General features: G+C 40.8%; 1 protein-coding gene across 1 annotated transcript in view; it reads left to right on the forward strand.

Annotated features, from left to right (window-relative positions):
* The window catches only part of USP13 (ubiquitin specific peptidase 13 (isopeptidase T-3)), a 203905-nt gene that overhangs the window by 170270 nt on the left and 20424 nt on the right, over positions 1–13211 (forward strand). The window contains exons 18-19 of the mRNA XM_006884032.1: positions 4247–4413; positions 6341–6494. Of these exons, the coding sequence (XP_006884094.1) occupies positions 4247–4413; positions 6341–6494 (321 nt within the window). The remainder of the gene's footprint in view (positions 1–4246; positions 4414–6340; positions 6495–13211) is intronic.

Raw genomic sequence — 13211 nt, forward strand, 5'->3', positions numbered from 1 at the left:
TCATCTGTGTGATGTATGTTGTTGATGAGTCTTCCTCCAGTCCTGATACCACAGTCTTCCTCCTCCTCATAAAGCCCAGCCTCCAAAATATCACACACAAGCAAAATCCTGCTGATAATTATCCAAAAATGACTGAAACAGTACTTTGACCGAGAACTACCAGAATTACAAACAGGGTTTAGAAGAGGTTGTGGTACTAGGTACCTTATCGCCAATATCAGATGGATCTTGGCAGAAAGCAAAGAGTACCAGAGGAATGTCTGTCTGTGTTTCATTGACTATGCAAAGGCATTTGACTGTGTGGATCACAACAAACTGTGGCTAACCTTGAGGAGAAGAGGAGTCCCAGAGCACATGAATGTGCTTATATGTGAAACCTATACTTGGATCGGAAGCAGTCGTCAGAACAGAGCAAGGAAACATTACATGGTTCAAAATCAGGAAAGGAGTGTGTTATGGATGCATCCTCTCTCTGTAGAAGAGGTAGTATATGGTATTAAAAAACTACCAAATGCAGCCAAAAATACACAACTAATAGAGGATAAAATTGATAAATGGAACTGTCTAAAGATTAAATCCTGTGCACATCAAAATCTTTCCCCAACAGAGTGAAAAGAAAACCTATGGACTGGGAAAAAGCCATTTGGCAATACCATCTCAGACAAGGGCCTCAGCAAAAGTTTACAGAATTCTACAGGGCCTCCACAAGATAAAGATAATACAATTACAAAATGGGCAAAAGACATTGAAAGACCTTTTACATAGGCAGACATTCAGATGGCCAACAGTCACTTGAAGAAATGCTCAAAATCACTGACAATAAGAGAGATACAAATCACAATCACAATGAGATACCATCTCACCCCAGGGAGCAGGGCCAAGTTTAACAGGACAGCATGCAATAAATGTTGGGGAAGTTGCGAAGAGATAGGAACTCTCCTACACTGTTGGTCAGATTGTAAAATGGTAGAACCACACTGGAAGGCAGTTTGGCATTTCCTCAAAAAGCTGAATGTAACAATTTTATATGACCTAACTTATTCCACTGCTAGGAATATACCCTGAAAATGAGAATTGAGATATAGATTTGTGCACCAATCTTCATAGCAGCGTTATTCACTAATGCAAGAAGATGGAAACAGCCCACATGTCTAACCATAATCAAATGGATTGAGAATTGTCATACATTCACATAGTGGAATACTACACAGCACTTAGGAACAACATTTTGGAAAATTACTACATAACTTGGGAGAGACTGGAAAGCATTATATGCTTAGTGAACTCAGTCTCACAAGAACAAATAATGCTTATCGTAAAAGTACGGAATGAGGGTTGCAGAGTGGATTATATTTGGGGTTGGGGGTGTGGTTGGGGGATGTGTGGGGGATTGCGTACCAATGAGGGAGTTTTTCTTTTGCTTTTGAAGGAGAGGAGCAAATGGGGTGGGGGATGAGGTGAGAGGGGGGGGGGGGAGAAGGGTGCAACAATGAATTAATGGAATTCCAAAATCTTTGTAGATGTTCATTGAAATGAAAAATAAACAAACAAAAAAATAAATAACTAAATTTAAAAATTAAAAAAAAGAACAAATAATGCTTAAGACCATTATTGTGGAAATAGAAGATAACTATAAAAAGGTATATGGGGATCCATGAGGGGGAAGGGAGGGAAGAGTGGTAAGGATGGGCAGGGAGGAAATCATAGGGTTGCACAATTTGGTGGGTGGAGAGAGGAGTGGGTAAAGGAAATGGGAAAGATCCAGTAGAGATCTGAAAGACAAGGTAATGGTTGGCATAGTTCAATGATGAGATTTTATAAAACACATGAATGGGAATGCTTGTATGAAACACAGTGTGAATGAGGGATAGTGTGAGACACAGTGTATATGAACTTTGTAAGCAAAGCAATATAAAATAAAAATTTAAAAAAGGATTTCAATGGAGAGCAAGGTCTCAGTGTGTTTCCAACTCAGAGCTTTCTTGTCTTCAAGTATCCTCAGAGCAGATGTTCTGATCAGCGAGGAGACTCTCTTAGTCTCCATGTCCAAAGCTTTTATCATCCAGTCCTATATGATAGGCTAAATCATGCCTCAATCATGAATCTGGTTGGTATCACTTTCCAAGTCATTGTTTTTCTTTCTAAAGTCTGGAAGTCCCAGACAAAAGCATCCCAGCCACTCCAAGTGTTATTTTTCTGTAACCAAAGACAAAGGTTATCTTATTCTTTACTTGGGGTAAAACTCGTTTCTTTACCCTATAGGCAGAGGAGTATAATTGCTTGGTTATTTGGTAACTCTGTTTTTAACTTCTGAGGAACTGTCAGATTGTTTTTCAAAGCAGCTGTAAAGTTTTTACATTATTACTAGCAATATGTGAAGGCTTCTTGTTCTTCATATCCTCACCAACAATTGTAGTCACAAGTTACTTGATTATAGTTAGCTAGTGGACTTAAAGTTGTACCACTTTGTGGTTTTATTTGCAGTTCTTTCAAGACTAATGATGCTGAGCATCTTTTTATATGCTTATTATAATTTGCATATCTTCTTTGGAGAAATGTCTCCTCATTCTTTTGCCATTTTTTAATTGCCTTGTTTATCTTTTTATTGTTGTATTTTATCATTTAAATATATATATATATATATATATATATAATCGTGGGAGCTCTGGTGGCTTAGTGGTTAGAAGTTGCACTGCAATCCTGAAGGGACATGGTTCGAATCCACCAGCTGCTCTGTGGGAGATGGATGGACAGTCTCCTCCCAAGTGATTTACAGCCTCTGAAAACCACTGGAGGGTCAGTTGTGGGTCAGTTCTGACTTGATGGCACACAACAACAACATCCTCATTAAATATATGACTCAAGTTTTTCCTCTCATTCTCTGGGTTACCTATCACTTTCTTGTTAGTGTCTTTTTTCTCTTTAATTTTATACTAATTTATTTAGAAAGTTCTAATACTTTTTTTTGGCATAAGATCCTTCCCATTGCCTTCATCCCCCATCAAATTGTGCAACCCTACAATTAACACCCCCCCACCCATCCATCCTCACCCCTCTGCTTCCACCGTCCCTCCCCCTTGGATCCTCATACTTAGTCTACAATAATAGTTTTATACAGTACTTGTCCTTGTGGGACTGAGTTCACTCAGCGTAATGCTGTCCAGTCCCTCCCAATTTAGATAGTAATTTATAAAATCATTGCTCCTGTATACTCCATAGTATTCTACTGTGTGAATGTACCACAACTTCTCAATCCATTTGTTTGTGGTTAGACATCTGGACTGTTTCCATGCTCTTGCAAAAGTGAATAACGCTGCTGTGAACATTGGTGTACAAGTCTCAGTTTGAGCCTCAATTTTCAACTTGTTGATGTCTTTTGATGCACCAGTACTTTCCATTTTGATGACGTACAACTTGTCTGTTTTTTTCTTTTGCTTCTTTTAATTTTGGTGTTAAACTTAAGACAAAACCAAAACCCCCGACCACTGCTGTTGAGTTGGTTCCGATTCACAGCCTGCACCGTGTTTATCAGGGAGAGTGCTCATCATTCTTCCTCAGAGCACCGAGCAGATTGGAACTGCAAACTTTTCATTTCGACAGCATTGTGCATTATACTCAAGGCCATCAGGGCTCCCTGTGTTTAAGAAAGTGTTGCCTAATTCAAGGCCATGAAGATTTAGTCCTGTTTTTTCTGTAAGAGGTTCAGTTCTTATGTGAGTTAGTTTTTGTACATAGTAAACAAAATACATATTGTAAGTGAATTTTTATGCATAGTCCTTCTGTATATGGTGATCTATTTGCCCTGGCACTATTTGTTGAAAAGATTCTTCTTTCTCCATTGAATAATGATCTTGGCATCTTAATAGTCAGTTTGCCACAGGGAGCACTGGCGATCCTAGTGGTAAAAAGCTGCACTGCAGCTGTCCAGGCACAGTTCGAATCCACCAGCTGCTCTGTGGGGCAATGGGTAGGCTCCTCCCGTGTGATTAACTATCTTTGGAAACCTGCTGGAGGATCAGCTATGGGTTGGCTCCGAGTGATGGTACACAAAAACAACAACAACAACAGCATAGATGTATGGGTTTGTTTCTGGACCCTGAATTGTATCTCAATGACCTACATGTCTGTCCTTATGCTAGCCCCAGACTGTCTTGGTAATTCTATCATTGTTTTCCTTCTAAGCTCTAAAGTGTTGTGCATTTAAGACTCCAAAAGAAAAAGGTCTGAATTTGATGATTTCCCACAGATTTTGCTGAGCCGTTCACCATACCTGGCTTTGGAGGAGCAGCTTCTATTGGAGCCTCCACTTTTGGTGCTACTGGTTTGGATAACCAGCCTCCGGAGGAAATTGTAGCCATCATCACGTCCATGGGATTCCAGCGAAATCAGGCAATTCAGGCGCTCCGAGCAATGGTGAGCATAGGTGTGATGGGAGAGCCAGGGCTTACGTTCCTTCCTTTTATTGAAGATTGTTTGCATTTCTTACAAACTAATGTGAAATTTTACAGTATCCTTGGATCATTTTAAATCATGCTTGCTTGACTTTATGTACCTTTGACCCACAGATATCTATCTACATATAAAATGGGGAAAGTTCAAGTAAGTGATTGAGGGAATCAATACAAAAGATTTGAGAACAGGGAAATTGAAAAGCTGGGTCAAAATAGCCAACTGAGAAAAACTCCTTATCATCTTTAATGTTAACAGTCTCACTGACTCTGAGCTTGCTTGTTTGGTATCGGCCTGAATGCAGAGAGGTTTAGTGTAATAAGACAAGTTCTTCAGTGGAAGTAATGCTTTTCTGATGCCAAGACCTTGGCGAAATGCCTCACAGAGAAGCCTGAATAGCTCATTGGAATTCCCTGAAGAGAGAGGTTCTTCTTGTAGGTGTTAGTGGCATCCAAATTGGTCCTCAGGTTGTGGTGACCCCACACACAGTGGAGTGAAATTCTGCCTGGCCCTGTACCATCCATGGTTCCCAGTTGCACATATTGTTGTGTTCCAGAGGGTTTTCATTGGCTTATTTTGGGGTGTAGATGGCCAGACCTTTTCTTCCCAGTTTGTCTTAGTCTGGAAGTCCCACGGAAGCTTGTTCAGCATACAGGTGTCCACTCCCAAAGGAGTGGTGGCTGTACATGAAGTGTATTGTGAGATTGACCAGGAGAAAAGGGATAGTGAAGCTGAGAGGTGGACAGAAGTTGTCGTCTTTCAGCACAGATAAATGTTTAGCATTCAGGGAAAGTCTTTCTCTCTCACACACACACTCTCTATCTGTCTCAGAAAGTCTCTCTCTCTCTCTCTCTCTCAGGGAAAGTCAGTCTCTCTTTCTCAGAAAGTCAGTCTCTTTCTCTCTCTCTGTCTCAGAAAGTCTCTCTCAGGGAAAGTCTCTTTCTCTTTCTCAGGTAGTCTCTCTCTGGGAAAGTCTATTTCAGGGAAGTCTTCTCTTGCTCTCTCTCGCTCTGTCTGTCTCTTTTAATACCCATTCTTTCTTGGCACATCCACAGTCCCATTTCCACTGTATGTTGTTGTAGATTACTTGATGCTTGTCTTGAGTATTGGTTTCTAGCTTTGCTTGTTAAGGTCAGAGCAGTTCTCGCTTGCCTCATGAGATTTTGAGAGTGCTGTTTCCCTTTAAGATGCTCCAAAGAGCTGCACCAGAATTTGTTGCATTTGAGGTATTTCCTTGGACCTGCTTACTTTACTTACTGGCTGCTATTTTGGAAGTTCTGAATGTGTCTGAACAAACTTGTTACCCACCCTTGAGATCACAAACAGGGAAGATGGAAATATTTAATGGCTTTAATTACATGGAGTTCAGTTTAAAAATTGATTAACCAGAGTCGTTGCCATTAATCAGCCATTAATCTCTTTTGGACTGAAACTCGTCACTCTTTCAGGAAAGGAGGCGCTCACTCGAATCAGTGACTCACTGTTCTTGTGTGGTTACATGCTGAAAGTACAATTGGTAGGGAATGTAGTCCATGCAGTTAGTGTGACTGGAGAAAGAGCTGCACGTGGATGAATGCTATAGCCTTTCTGTGTGCCGTCATTATCTGCACCAGTCTTCAGGATGCTGAGCTCAGACTGATGTTGGGCTTTGACATACTGCATGACTGCTTAGAACTATTTCCTGCAAATTCAGTTACAGACCTTGGTTGGGGAATCTTGCAGAATGGCAATAAACATACAGCTCATCTTCAGAGTTAGGCGTCTTATTCAGAGGCACTTAGGCCTAATGGATTCAGGCTGCCTGCCCAATCTAGTTGACATCCTAGTCTCATGGTAAGGATATAATGAGGCTGGAGATGATATACATGGTAAAAATGTTCTATTTTATTAGAATCATAATCTGGAAAGAGCCCTGGATTGGATCTTCAGTCACCCTGAGTTTGAAGAGGATGGTGACTTTGTGATTGAGATGGAGAATAATGCCAATGCGAACATTATATCCGAGGCCAAGCCTGAAGGACCTAGGGTCAAGGATGGATCTGGAAGTAAGTTCCTGTTTTAAGACTATATCTGTATTCATGACTGTGCACTTGGCTCGTGCTCTCCACTCCCATTATCTCAGCTCTACTCATTAACATCAAATCAGAACTAACTCATAGCTGACCCTCCAATGGATTTTCAGAGGCTGTAAATTGTGTGGGAGGAGATTGCCAATCTTTCTCCCTGGAGCAGCTGTTTTATTTGAACTGCCTGCCAGGGAGGCTCCATCTTTGAGTTAGCAGTGCACCTTCCTACAGACCATGTCACCAGGGCTCACCATCACTGGAAAGTTAAGACAGATCCTGTCTCCTCATAAAAGGCATGGTCTACTACTTTGCATAGGTACTTGGGTCTGATAAAGACTCAGGATAGCTCAGAATGACATCACCTAAGAGTATTTAAATTTAGCACCTAACTTAATCCCAGCTTTCAGTTTGTCCCGTTTCAATAAAATTTCTTCACAGACCACTGAAGTTATTGTGTTGGAGAGCATTTATTTTTCACGATGGTAATCTTTTAGTTGAAAAGCAATTTCATACCCTTGGCCTAAGCTCATGGTATCTGGTAATAATATTGTTTTAAAACAGATCACAGTTTCCTAAAGGGCTGTCTCAGGAGAGCAAGAATAGGTTCCACAGGCCAATTTTCTGCTTTTTAACAATAGATACATAGGTCACTATCTTCCAGTTACTGTTTGAAGCACTTTACATATAAATACTCACTGACACCCCACCACAAGTCATAAAGTTAAACTGTTAGTTCCTTTGTTTTTATAGATGAGGCAGTCAAGCCACAGAGAGATTAAGCAGTTTGTAGAAGGTTACATAGCTCTTACAGTTGGAGCCAAAAATTCATGTTCTTCATCACTATGGTAGTCGCTCTGGTGGCCACGTGGTAAGAAGCTGTGATGCAATCCTGAAGGCATGTGTTTCCAGGAGAAGGATGGGCAGTCTCCTCCCATGGAGTTTATTGCCTCTGAAAACCCACTGATTTAGTGAGCTGGTTCTGATTCGACGGCAGAGAATGACAGTCACTGTGATCCATCAGCTTGACATCCTGCACCTCTCTGTAGTCTAAGTCCCAGCTACCTGGTCTTTCAGTATTATAACTTTGCACTCCACATGCCTGCAGCTTAGATACCACTCTCGCCTACTGGGTCATTGACTGCCAGGTTTTTGCTAAGGTTAATCTCTACTTGGGAAATGTCCCTCTCTTCCATTACTGCACACTAAAATCCTCACCATTATTCAAGGCTTGTCGCTGGAGCACCTTCCTAGACTTTTGTCAGGGTCAGTCTAACCTTGCCTTAATTACCAATAATAATCACACCAACATCAACAGTGCTTAAGTTTGTGCCACGTTCATATTTCACAATAACCCGAAGAGCTAGATAGTATTATTATCCCCATTTCACAGATGTGGAAACTGAGGTCAAGAAGATGACTTTCTGAATATATACAGGTGATGAGTGGAGCCAGCATTCCAGCCTAGGTGGTCTGACTCCAGAGTCTGCACCTGTAGCCACTTAGCATTCTGTTTGTTCCTGTGTAGTTTCAGGTATGAGTACTGATTTACAATAAAATTATTTGCATCAACCTCCATGTGTCTCACCTGATAGGAGTGAGTGAAGAGCAGTGGTTCTTTTACTTTTTATAAAACTTGTGGTGTCTAACACATAGAAATACCAAGTAAATAAGGATTTGATTTTGTGAAATTTGAATTAATAGGATTTATTCTTGTAATCATATAGCTGTAACTGTATTCATAGTGGTCTTAATCAGACTTCACATGTATCTACTAACCATAGCTAGGGAGAGGGTAGGAGGGAGATTTTCTTCTTCTTTTTTTTATATATATAATTGTAATTTCTTCTGCCAAACCAGTAATTTTTCCAACTTTCATAAAAAGTTGTGGTTCTCCCAACTTCCTTCACTTTCTAAGGGCTTTATGAAAATGGATGGCTTCCTTAACATTACTAAAGGCTGTAATGGCCAAGTTACAGAGTAATTCCTGAGCAGGGTTTATTACATTTTGTGTCATTTTGTCTGTTGGCTCATTGATTTTCTGTAAAGGCCTTCTCCTTGGGAAAGACACCTCCTTCTTCTCACAGAAGTACGCCACAAGATGGAGCCATTGTAAACCTGCCAGGGTATTTGGCTGCAGAGAGAACAAGAGCTTGAGCATTGCCAGGGTTTCCTTTCTGACCGAGCATGGAACTCTTGTGGTAGAGTAGGAACTTTTACTGCTACCTCAAACGTGATGCCTCTTGGGTAGTTCAAATGCACCAGATGGTCAGTCTCCTTCTGTGAAATTTACAGCCTCAGAAACCTGCTGAAGAGTCAACGCTGAGTCAGCTCTGACTCAGTGACAATGAATTTGAGGGGTTTTGTTTGGTTTTGGGTTATTTTGAGAAGCAGTCTTGCAGGCATTAACCACTCTCTTGCAGATGGTCATCAAAGATACAGAAGAGCCACTTTTTTGGGGGGGGCAGTTAAAGGGGCTACATTTCAGCCATCAATTGTTCTGCGAGAGAGAGGCAGTCTCCTAACTTTCACTTAATTGCCTCTAAAAATCTGCCTGAGGGTACACTATGGTTTGGTTCCAGTTAGATGGTACACAACAACAACAACAACAATAATTCTTGGGAAAATCTATAAATACCATATTCCTGTTATTGTTGTGTACCATCGAGTTGAACAGACTCATAGTTGACCTTTCAGCATGTTTTCAGAGACATTTAATTGCACAGGAGGGGAGATTGCCCATCCTTCTCCAACAGAGCAGCTGGTGGTCTCGAACCAGTGCCTTCAGGATTGCCACTAGGCCACCAGAGCTCCCATAGATATTCCTAGTACTACACAGTTTTGAGTTGTTTTTTTTTTTAATTTTAATTTAGTTTGTTTATTTTTCATTTCAATGAACATCTACAGAGATTTTGGAATTCCATTCATTCATTGTTGCACCCTTCTCCCTGCACAAACTCCTCCCCCCCATTTGCTCCTCTCCTTGAAAAGCAAAGGAAAACCTCCCTCATTGGTACACAATCCCCCCGCACCTCCCCAAACCCCGCAATGAGGGTTGCAGAGTTGTTCTTGAGCAAGCTGCCATGATGATACTTTTGAAGAATCCTTTAAGGGTTTATGAGTTAAACTCTATGACTCCACTGCTCAGGCCTCCATTTAGGAAGGGTGGAATACAGACATGAAGGAAGCAAGGGGTGAAAAATGTAAAGGTGAAAGAACAAAAAGGCATAAACCTTTCTCGCTCATCAAAAGCATTTTGAGTCTGATTTTGCAGAAGAATAACTATTTGCTAAGTAACTTATCTGCCTTGCCTGGCTCATGGAAGATGATTTGCAAATGAATAACTAAATGATTGATTAAATGAATGGTGGGAAGTTAAGTGGATTTACGTTGAGTTTTTACTGTGTCCGTTAAGTGCCATGTGGAGAAATTAGCAGCATGCTGTTATTTGTAATAATAATCTATAATAACATAGAGTAATAATAATGTGTTGTTGTGTACCATAGACTTGGAACCGACCCTTAGCTAAGCCTCTGGCAGGTTTTCAGAAGCAGTTAATCACACAGGAGGAAAATGCCCATCCTTCTCCCACGGAGCAGCTAGTGGTCTTGAACTGCATTCCTTGGGGATTGCTGCACAGCTTCTTGCCACCAGGGCAAAGGAAGAGTATGATTTCCTAACTTTGCTGTATAATCTCCATAATTTATACACAAACCATGTCTGTCTTTTTCCTTCTCAAATACTTAATATATTGTTTCTTTTTAGAATCAAAATGATATATATTCATTTTTGGAACTTAAGAGGTATATTTTAAAACTTTCCTCAGTGCCGTCAAGTTTTAACCAACGCATATAGCCTTCAATGGGTTTTCGAAGGTTGCAAACTGCACAGGAGGAGTTTGCCCATCATTTTTTCCTGGGAGCATTTGGTGATTCAGATTGGCAGAAACGCCAAAGTGGTGCCACCTTTAAGTTGATATGGACTCAGTCCGTTACATAAAAAGAGAAAAAGAAGAATTATTCACAGTTCTAGTATCCAGCCATTCTGAAGTTAATAGTTACTGTATATTTTTTTGGAATTTTCTATGCAAATATATAAAAATGAACATATATGTATACATTTAGCAAATAAAATATTCTATGCTATACATACTATTTTATAGCTGGCTTTCTTTCCTAAATTTTGTAAATGCCTAAAAAATTGAAACTATACTGATAATATATAATTGCATACATATACTATAATTTATATACTTGGTCTCAGGCTAGTTGGAGCCCTGGTGGCAGAGTACATTACATGTCTGGTTGCTAACCAAAGGTTGGGGGTTTGACTCCACCAGCTACTCAAAAGGGGAAAGATGGGCGTTTTGTTTCCAGAAAAGTTTTACAGCCTCAGAAACCCAGAGGAGGGTTACTATGAGTTGAAATCAACTTGGAAGCAATACATTTAGCCAGTCAGATATCATTTCCACTGCTTGTCTGTCACTGTGCTGGCATGCATATTCTGGTGACACTGGAATATGTACCCTGGTATTTCAAATGCTAGCAGAGTCACGTGTGGTGAACAGTCTTCAGTCTAAGACAGTAGGAAGAAAGATCTGGTTATGTACTCCTGAAAGAAAAAATGACTAGCTCAACATCAAGAAAACAGAGATTCTCACCACTGGGCTGATTAGCAGCTTCATGATGGATAGAAGAGATTGAGATTGTTGATAACCTCAACTTGTTTTCCATAATCAACACTCTTGGCACCAGCAGTCAGGAAATCAAAAGGCAAATTAAATTGGGAAAGTCTGCTGTCAGGGACCTTTCTAGAGTACTGAAGAGTAGTACAGTGTCAGTCTGGACACTAAGGTGCACCTGATCCAGGCCATGGTATTTGCAATTACTTGCTATACCTTAGAGAACTGAATAATGACTAAGGATGATAGAAGGAAAATCGATGCCTTTGAATTGTAGTGCTGGAGAAGAGTCTCTTCTACTGTGAACTGCCAGGAGAGCAAACAGGTCTGTCCTGGTGAAGGTGAAACTCTGTTGCTCTCTGGAGGCAAGGATCTTGAAGCTCCATCTCGCATACTTTGGGCATGTGGTCAGGAGGAACCAGTCCTTGTAGAGGGATATCATGCTCCCAAGGGTGGAGGGAGAGTGCAGGAGAGAAAGGCCCTCAATGAGATGGATGGATCCAGTGACTGGAGAAATGGGATCAGGTCTGTTGGAGATGATGAGATTGGCTCAGGACAGGGCAGAGTTCAGAGCTAATGTACACAGGATCACTGAGTCACGCTTGACTCAACAGCACATAACAACAGTAACAACAGTGAAAACCTTACAAGTAGCAGCAGAACCTTGTCCAATAAAGTGCTGGAAAATGAGCCCATCAGATTGGAAAGCAGTCAAAATATGACTGAGGAAGAGGTGCCTCCTCAGAGTAGACCTTGGTAACACTGAAAGGGTAAACCTCTTAGGATTCTCATTTGCTGAAAATGAGATGAAATAGCTGCAAAAGTCCATTAATAATCAGACTGTAGAATTTGTGAAGTATGAAGTTAGGAAAAATGGGATTTGTCAAAAGTGAAATACAGTGTATAAATATGAGTATTTAAATTGAAATGGATTGGTTCTGGCCATTCTGAATTGGACAGTCATAGTCTACTGGGAATGACAATGTTAAGAACAGCATTATTCTCATCATCACAGAGAACATTTTACCATCTATCCAGAAGTACAAGTGATAGGGTAATATCCACACACCTACAAAGAAGACCAGCTTATATGACCATTCAAATTTACACACCGACTGCCTCGTAGGTACATGAGTGAAAGCGGGATGATAAATAAGGGAGACTGAAGGAGAATTGATCCATTTTGCATTGTGAAGATAGTGAAGAATATCTACTACCAGAAGAATGAACATGTTTGTCGGAGAACAAGTAGATCCAAAATGTTCCTTTGAAGTGGGGGATGCAGTGCTTGGCAAAGTAGTTGTTATTTGTGCTTGAGTCAGAGCCAGTTCATTGCTGACCCCCCAGCAGGTTTTCAGAGGCTGTAACTTGCACAGGAGGAGACTGCTCATCTTTCTCCCATGGCTGGTGCCTTTGGGTTGGCAACACTACTCCTTACCCCACTGCACCATCAGAGCAAACTCTGAAAAACAAAGCAAAAATTATTGACACTGTAACTACCACATTGAGTTCTGAGGATGTGGTAGAACCTGGCAGTGTTCCGTTCTCTTGTACATAGAAAAACATGGTGGATTACGTGGATGAAACCAACTTAATTGTACCTAATGATGTAACTTAATTGTACCTAATGTGCTGTTGAGATGCCTGCGACTCATAGTGACCCTAGGTACAACAGCCTTAAAACCTGCTCTGTCCTGTGCCAGTCTTATTGTCTCCAATACACTTACCTGGATTACCCTAGTCACCGAATCAATCCATTTCATAAAGGGTCTTTCTCTCTTACGCTGTCCCTCCATCCTCCCAAGAATGATGTCCGTCTCCAAGGACTTGTCCCTTCTTGCAACATGTCCAATAACATGTCATATAAAGTGTCAGAATCCTTGCCTCCAAGGAGCAGCCTGTTTTAACCCTCTCTAGGACGAATCTGTTAATTTTCTTAGCAGTCTATGGTATATTCAATACTTTTCTCCAACACCATAGCTCAAAGGCATCAATTCTTCTTCTATCCTCCCTAGTCA

The sequence above is a fragment of the Elephantulus edwardii genome, unplaced genomic scaffold (assembly GCF_000299155.1).
Source record: "Elephantulus edwardii isolate Elephantulus edwardi_28Jun2011 unplaced genomic scaffold, EleEdw1.0 scaffold00031, whole genome shotgun sequence".
In the NCBI taxonomy this organism is placed as follows: Eukaryota; Metazoa; Chordata; class Mammalia; order Macroscelidea; family Macroscelididae; genus Elephantulus; species Elephantulus edwardii.